Here is an 8,773-nt window from a genome sequence, read left to right as displayed (position 1 = left end):
AAAGACAGAATACAAAAATCATCTTTGCATGCAACGGCGATAACATCTTCATCAGTACAAGCGGCCTTGTCCCAATTGGGTCTTCTCAGTTGATTTGAGACCAGGTTTTCTCTTTTCCTTTCGCCCCTCCATTTCTCCCACTCATTGCAATTTGCCTGCATTGCCCCACTGCAGGCTGTTTATATCGGGCCCCTGTAATTATGTCAATGTAATGTTTGTATTTATAGGCGGCTGCTGCAGCACCGTGTCAACTCTCTGTACCAGATGGGAAGCATCGGTCTTGGCGGCTTCTGAGGTTAGGCTTACCTGGAGCTAACCCTCCACACCGTCACCTTTAGGACGTCATTTCATATACAACCACTCAATTTTGCTTACAGTTTGGGTATGGAACTTCTGAGAGCTGAAAAATCTATTTTTTTGGTCTTTTTTCTTCATAATTATACTTCCGAAGGCATGTCAAATTATTCAAATAAATCTATGAGACATTGCTTTGTTTTAAGTGTGTAAAGCAACTCCCCATGTTTTAGAGGGCATGACAGGTCTCCCAAGATGTTGTCTTGGGTCCAGGCTTTTAGGTTAGGAACCTGGGAAAGCTGTTCTTTTACAATTTGTGTGATGTGTAGCCTGTATTCCCATCAAAACCATGTTTATTCATCATCTTTGACAATCACACTCAGGACTCAGACATCATGTTCATTTAGTTTAATATGTACATTAAAATAAACTATTAACATAATATTAGAAAACAAGGTAAAATGTACAAGGCATTTCTTAAAGACAAAAACAAACAAGTATTTTTGGATTGTTTTTTTGTTGTTGCTAAAGGCTGGGTAGCCCTTTGTCAATCAGGTGGCGCCGAGATGGCATTGCACTTCTGTGAACCTTCCTACAGACTCACAGATATCTTATTTGTGAATCTTCCTACAGACTCACAGATATCCTACTCAAGCCTTGAGAGAGAACAGAATGAATGGCAGTTTCAGAATAAAACATTGTCTCAAAGCTCATCTCATATGCACACATGTCTATAACACACAGGAACAGACTTTGATTGTCTTCTTGGCCAGTGGAGAATATGGCGCTCGTGAGGATGTGTAATAGCGTGTATAGGTACTATAGGCACTATAGGTACAAAGAAACAAAACTATAATCAATGTTCTTCAAAAAGGATTGTCTGCTTCCAGTTGCTTGCTTTAGTGGCATGTGCCTGACATGTTCAATGGAATGTTTCTTTAATTTGTTGTCTATATAGATAGATAGAGAGAGACAGAGAGAGAGAGACAGAGAGAGAGATAGAGAGAGAGAGAGATATAGATAGATATGTACTTCAATAATCCCCAAGGGGAATTTTTTTTGTCAAAGTAGCGTCCCACATTTACAGACATCAACATCAATGGAATAAACAACATTCCATACAAAAAACAAAAACAAAGTAGTACCAGCTACATAGTTTAAAAATGTTTGAACAGAATTCATCTGTTTCTGTCGTATTTGGCTGTTTTTCTTCCTTGATTTATGGTTTGTTTGTTGTTTCTCTTAACAACAAAAAAAAACATTTAAATAAATCCTTTCACACAAAAAATAATTTCAGAGCATCTTATCTTAATGCTCCTTTTGCCCCAATGGAATACAAATCCCTCTAATATTCCTCTCCGTGTTACAGTTACATCATGCTGTATGGCAGTGTATGCAATGGTAGTATCAGCGTCTCTCTATAGCTCATTGTAGAAGGATTGTAGCTCTTTGAATTGGGTCCATGCGGTGCACAGGAGTCCTTGTCTTTCTTCACATGTGCCTCTTCATGTGCAGGGCGAGGTGGTCAGAGCGGGAGAAGGCCCGCTCACACAGGTGACACTGGAATGGCCGGTGTCCGGTGTGCTTCCGGAAGTGACGCGTCAGCTCATCAGAACGAGCGAACTTCCAGCCGCAGCCCTCCCAGCTGCAATGGTATGGTTTCTCTCCTGCAACAAAGCAACAACAGCCGTGTTGATAGAGTGACGTCACAGTCACACAGTCACAGTCGAAATTAAACCATAATAGGAGTCAACCCCTCTTTAACATCCTTATATGGACTTTAAGTACCGTTTATAGCATCAAAGTTAAAAGACAGTTTGTAGAATCAAACCATTAAATTATAGCCATTTTGATTAAATGTTTATGAATAAATTGGTAGCCTACATGTTGCTGAATTTTTCCTCTTTTTTTAATTAAGTTATCTATACAACGAACAGAAGATCTGTATATATTGTAATAAAATCAAATAAATATTAAATAAATAAACATAGAACAAGTGTCCCTACATTCAACATGCGGATCTTACCTGTGTGCGTCCTGTGATGCGCCTTCAGGTGGGAGCTCTTGGTGTAGGTCTTTCCACAGCCAGCAAAAGTGCAGGTGTGCGTCGCCGTCCGTTTCCTCGGCCAGGACCGGCGACCCCTTTTCGGCTTAGCGTCCATCACATCCAGCGGGGACGACGGCGGGGTGAGCAGGACCCGCTGACCGGTCGCTGGCTGCTGCTGCATGCCCATGGCTATGTCCTCTCCGAACCTGCCGGGGAACTGGTGGTGGTGCGCCACCACGGGGAAAGGTATCTGCATCCCTGTGTGCGCGTGAGGGAATCCCCCGGAAGCGCAGCGGTGGTGCGCGTGGTGGAAGCTCTTCGGGAACGTCAGCGAGGCGGAGTTGCACATCAAAGACTGGTGGCACTCGGAGTTCATCAGGTCGTCCGGGCTCAGCGGCGGTGTCATGCTGCCTAGCGTGGCCTGCGGGGAGTTGGCCAGCCGCGGCTGCTGCTCGTACGACATCATGCAGGAGACGCTGCCCTCGTGCTTGACTTTGGCGCAGCTCTGAGGCACCATACCCATGGCGGGTCCATACGTGTCCATGGAGGCGGGCTCCATTTTAATGTTCAAATGCTCCGGAAATAAATCCTGAGTGGTAGGGAAAGGCGCGGAGCTGATCTGGAATCTGCCGTGGATGTTGGAGCCGTTCCCGGGGAGGAAGCTGGTATCCACGTCGGAGCGAAGGAGCTCCGCCATCAGGCTGTTGTAGGGTGGAGGAGGTCCATTCATGTCTGGGACAGAGGTGTAATTACCCGGCTGCTGGTGATAACTGGACACCCCGGACTCCTGAAGCCGGTAGGACTCTGCCTCAGTTCCCGTGGCCGGCGCGCTGTCAGACACGGTGGTGTTAGCAAGAATAAACTCAAGATCCAAAAACTTATCCAGGTCCTCTTCGTCCTTTCTGCCGAGGCAGCTGCTGTCCATGTTGAGCGCAACGCCGCTCATGTCACACTTCCACCTCTGGAACGGAGAGTAAAGACAATAAATAAAAACGTAGCTTGGAAAACAGCAACAAGTGGAGAGAAAGGGCCATACTGAAACTATAAAAACGTTAGCTTTCAATGCCATCAAACACCGTCATTTCTGATGTCAGACTGAAAGCTGCAAAACACGTAAATATGTAGAAAAGCAAAACTTACATCTTCCCAACATTTCTCCTTTTGGGTGGCAAATGTAGAGATTGATGGTAAAATGGTCCCACTCAAGGCCATTTCCATGCGTTCTTCAACAAAAATATTGAGAAAATGCAATTTCTCTGTTTTAAAAGTAAATCACTGGAGTCCGCTGAGTCTCCAGAAAAAAAAAACAGAAAAAAATAAGCTTTAGAGCGCGTTGCTCCTTCTGCGGTCCGTTAAGCTGCTGCTCTCTTCACTCATGCGCAAGTTGTGACTTCTGGAGGGAGCAGCTTTTCTTATAAATATTGTTCGCAGCACAAAACAGACCAATGCGAGGCCGGGGGAAGGAAGCCCTTACAGGATGAGGACGCTGCGCACCGGCCAAGCCCCCTAAATTTAGCCTCGGTATAAAAGTCCGAGTTTCCCTACAAGTCAGCGACAGAGAGGTGGCGAGAGAGTCGGGCGAGGAGGACTTACGCGGAATGCTCTCTCTACTCTGATGCAGGCAGCTACTTAACCTTCTCGGGGAAGAACCCGCCCTCCTCCGACAAACATGGCCAACAACTGCCAGGGCAGAGAAAGACGAGACCGCCCCTAGACCGTGCACCCCTAAAAAACTAATAAACAAATAAACACGTTGTTGTCAAAAGAGCAACGGAAAGAACTATATGGATAGCACACAGAAAGAAGGTTCTTTTCCAGAAAGAGGGTGCCCAGGTGCGTAATACGCATGAGGGTACTGTGCGCTTTTATGCACGCACAAAGAAAAGCGGTTTGCTGATAACATATGATTAACACACACCTGCATCTCTTGTTGATCAACACAAATGCTGATACTTACATGTAACACATATTGCTGTCTTGCTGTTAGAGAGAGGGGTGTGTTTCTGTCTGAACAAGAGCAGAAAGAGGGCGAGAGAGCGCCTCCGACTCTTCTTACCCCGCTGTCTACTTCTTCTTAAACAACATACCAGAGTTGTGTTGTAACACATTCAATCCATATAACAAATTATTCATACACTGAGAACTCAGCATGATAAAAAATTGACCAAAAATAACAATTGTGGATGTAATTGAATAATAGCAAAAGCAGTAATGGTATTGGCGATACTAATAGCAATACAACTAATAATAATACTCAAGATATTCCGCATGTATATTTGGACACAAGTGGCAATAACTCAGTGGGGATAGTGTATTCATATTTAATATTTTTTGTGATTGTTGTTGATCTGAATTGAATCAAGAGAAGCCATCCTAGGTCATTTAATAAAAAAAAGACTGATCAAATGTCTGCTAAAATTGTATACAAATGCATACAATTTTAGAAAGTGTTTCTCCAGTGTCAATAGCTTATCTAAGTCCTTCAATGACTCGTGAAAAAATGGAGTCAAACACTTATGATAATCAACACCGATCACCCATGTTCGAGCCAGTTGGAAGCCGAAAAGAACATACTGTAATTTCACATTGTTTTGCCCACTGGTGAACACCGATTTGAGATGCTAATTAAAGGCTGACTGGCCTGTAATAGTTAGCCAATTACGTTCGGAGGCTTGGAACCTTTTGAGGATTTGGTGACATTCCATTGGGCATACTAAGCACGTGCTTGTAATAAGCCAGTCGCTTTACACACATTTACAGTTTACAGGTGATCCACTCAGTTGATAGCTATCCTAATTAAAGCTATGTTCAAAAATACATTTAGTTAAAATGTCAGTTTTAACTCTAAAAGAGACACACAAAAAAAATAAATTGACATCTCATCAGATGAGGATCTGAGAAACAACACAAAATCTATAGACATCCTATAAGATGTGGTGCAAACTGTGAAAAATGGATGAGGTGCATATGTTATAGGGCGCTCATTTGATTAGATTAATTTTTCTTTGCCACTGAGTGCAGGACGAACAGTCAAATAACCGTAACTAAAGCTAAGATGCTCGCTTTACAACCAAAGTTTGAAAATACTAGCCACCAAAATATTTTTGACCTCTGTCTGAGGTTTTTGTACAGCCTAAAGCTAATTCAGTTTCCTGTTCCTGAAATTTTTATTTTGTTCAGACTCTGGTGATTATGTCCCCTGGCATCATGATTTCCAGTTCAAATGTGGAGAAAGCCAAACTATCTGTATTTGATACATGATGGGCGACTGGCTCAGTGGTAGAGTGGTCTCTTCCTTCACTCAGAGAATCTGGGGTTGGATCCCCGGCTTCGCTATTTCATGAAGTGTGTCCTTGGGCTGTGCCTACGGTGTGTGCATTTTGTATGAATGTCAATTCTGACACTTTTGGGCTGCCAATGCAGCCCAAAAATGACAGAATTAGACTAGACTTGACTAGAAAAGAAATTTACTTTACTTCGTGCCTCATAGAAAAGTACATGAACATTGATGAATGTCACATGTTGAGCACATGTTCAACACAGGTGTGCATGCGCACAAAAAAAAGAGCTGCACTCTTTCCCTTATAAACAACTTTTAAAAGCTAAACCTCCAATACATAGCTTTTAAAAGGTGTTTATAAGGGGAAAAGAGTGCAGCTTGTGTGTATGTATGTGTGTGTGTGTGGCCTGTTTTGCTCAGGTTTTTTCCTCTTTTTCCCTGTGAAAGAGTTTTTACTATCTTTATTTGGGGGAGTTTTTCCTGATCTGATGTGAGGTCCTGGCACAGGGATGTTATGTGTACAGATTGTAAAGCCCTCCGAGGCAAATCTTGTATTTGTGATTTTGGGCTATACAAAATAAACTGAATTGAATTGAAAAAACGGGACACAGTGAGATAAAGGTTACGACACAGTCATTCAAAATTTTCCTTTAAGTAAACCTTCCCTGCCCAGTCAACACTTACAAACACACACACGCACACAAGTTTGTGAAACTGAGAACTGAAAACAAAGAAAGATATCAAACAATCACAAATACTTAAAATTTTATAAAACAAAATTCTTACTCCTGGTGAACCCTCACAAAAGCAAGTAAAAGAGGTCCGCATACTTCATCAGGAGTGCTTGTCGGGTGGTTTAATAGCTTAGGAAACTGATATTGCTGCCCAGGTAAAAGAATGTGAGAAATGATGACGAAACAATATTATTTAAACATAATGTTTGTGCATGTGTGATTAAGGCAAGGCTGTCTTGGTTCCAATTAAACCTTTTTAAAAATATAAATATATAAAATTATACTTAAAATCTATTATAATGATATCGTGCAAAATTTCAAGTGCGGCCCAGGGATGTTTCAGAAATGTGTGGTATAATATATAAATACTCACGGTCTGAGAATGCCAGAGAGCAGTAAGGACAATGTTGGTACAGCACGGAGTTCAAAGTGAGATTACAGTGGCAAACCTGTCCTGCAGCCAAGACGCACTATTTAGACAGCTGGCACAGTTTAACGAGACATGTAAGAGAGTAACTGAGTTTGTGTTTTAAGAGTTTCACATGAAAATCCCGTGGGCAGAGAACTCTCTGTCTGTCTCCATCCTGATTTCTTTGATAGCTCCTCATTCTGCATTTCCCCAATTCCTCTTTTTCCATTATTTTTTTCTCTTCATAAAAAAAAAAGCCCTACATTGAAGCATTCACTCTGCAACTCATGTCTCTCAATAAAAAATGTTTTTAAAATAAGCGAGCCTGGGTTTCTAGCAGGCCATCCCAACAGCCATCCTGTGGCTTTGGCATCTTCAGCAAGAGAGAGGGAAAGAAAATGTAGGAGAGAGAGAATGAGGAAGATGGAGAGTGATTGTCTAGGATGTTAGAGTTCACACAAATGCTTCCAACTGAAGTTCAACTCCAGAAAAGTTCAACTCAACCTCATAATCACCTCTCTTCTAATAGCCTCCTGGACACTCTTACCCCCAGCAGAAACTGAAACTGAGTGTGCCGTGTGTATACTGCCTGTGTTACTGCCTTAGTATTCAGCAGAAGTCTGTATGTTTATTTGGGTAGAGTCATACACCTAGATAGATAATAAGAGAGACATAGCAAGGTGACGTGCAGTGGACTGCCGCCTTGAATTCATCGATTTCACCGTTGCCATCTTGGATTTCGTTCATAGCCATGTTGTTCTTTTTTGCAACCAATGAACTGAAGTTACCATATTTGGAATGTGGAGGAGTGACGTAGAGATGTGGATTTGGTCCTGGTAGCGGCAGATTGAGATCGTTAACTCATGTTTGCAATGTTTATTGAGTTAATAAATCAAGTGAGAAGTAGAATAATGTTTCCATAGACTTCAATACATTGCTGGTCAGTAGAGAGAATGCAAGTTTTAAGAAACAAAAAAGCACCTGCTTCACCGCTGCAGAACCAAAGGTTGCCGCGTGGGTAAAGCGTGCAAAAAAAACCTAACCCTAGCTTTTGGTCTGACGTCAGATAAGCTTCTGATAGCAGGGGGCTATATTTATGGTGTTCTCGTGTAGCCAACGGATCTCAGGGCCAAGACCTCCTTTTCCGTGAGCTGTCTTTGTTTACTGTGGAAAGGGATGCAAAAACGAGAAAGCATCTGCAAGAATGTTTCTTCAAAAAAGTTTCTACCACAGCGCAGAGCTCTGTTTTACTTTCATGCACTATTTTTATGCAACCACATGAAAGTTGTTATAGTTAAAAAATGAAAGCACTCATATCAGACTCAAACTTGGAGTATCCTGGATTTGTTTGTCGAAAAAAAAGATCCATTTTGCAAACTTGGGATTCGGGCCTTGGGCCCAATTGTCCCCTTTGCCCTCAAATAAACAGATATGACAGTATCCAGGTGACGTGAGAGCCAATAACTTGCTTTACACAACATACACACACACTCACGCACGCACACACACACAAACGCACACGCACAAATTATCCACTAGCTTGTAGCAATGACCTGACAACTTTTCACTGCCAAGTGCTTTTATTATTTCCCTTATAAAAACTTGTTTGAATGCATATTATTGTAAAACCAAATGGCCACCAACTGCTACAAGAAGTGTTTGTGGAATTTTTTTTAAGTGACTTCAAACTTCAAGAAGCAACTGATAATGACTACGTTTAGGGGGATTAAGGTCAGGTTCACTGTTGCTTTGAAGTGTTCCTCGCTGTTTCATTTTCCCACTTCAACACATTTGAAAACTAGTAAAGCCAGTGTGGGTTAGGAATACAGCTTTTCAGTTAGTTGTATTGGCTTACATAATGCCCTCTGCCATTAAACAGCTACTTAGCTGTTTAATGGCAGAGGGCATTACGTATGCCGTGTAGCCGTGTAATTATTTATATCTATAATTAAATATGTGAATTATATTGAAAGAAGCGACATTCACATTCATTCATGTCTTCAGAATTA

The 8,773-nt window shown here is 41.9% G+C and overlaps 1 protein-coding gene across 1 annotated transcript; it reads right to left on the bottom strand.

Moving 5' to 3' along the window:
• Positions 1–747: 747 nt before the first annotated feature.
• On the bottom strand, positions 748–3,907 carry LOC137794551 (Krueppel-like factor 2). The gene is made up of 3 exons (XM_068591410.1): positions 3,482–3,907; positions 2,321–3,302; positions 748–1,961 (listed from the first exon to the last, which is right to left on the bottom strand). Exons 1-3 carry the CDS (start codon positions 3,557–3,559, stop codon positions 1,786–1,788), a joined length of 1,236 nt encoding a protein of 411 aa, XP_068447511.1. The 5' UTR covers positions 3,560–3,907; the 3' UTR covers positions 748–1,785.
• Between the last annotated feature and the right edge of the window lie 4,866 nt (positions 3,908–8,773).

Source organism: Clinocottus analis, unplaced genomic scaffold, assembly GCF_023055335.1.
Source record: "Clinocottus analis isolate CAN_PGR_092001 unplaced genomic scaffold, fCliAna1.0.p SCAF_25, whole genome shotgun sequence".
NCBI classification, from domain to species: Eukaryota; Metazoa; Chordata; class Actinopteri; order Perciformes; family Cottidae; genus Clinocottus; species Clinocottus analis.
Note: the sequence above shows the minus strand (reverse complement) of the source record. Positions and strands in the feature narration are given on the sequence as shown.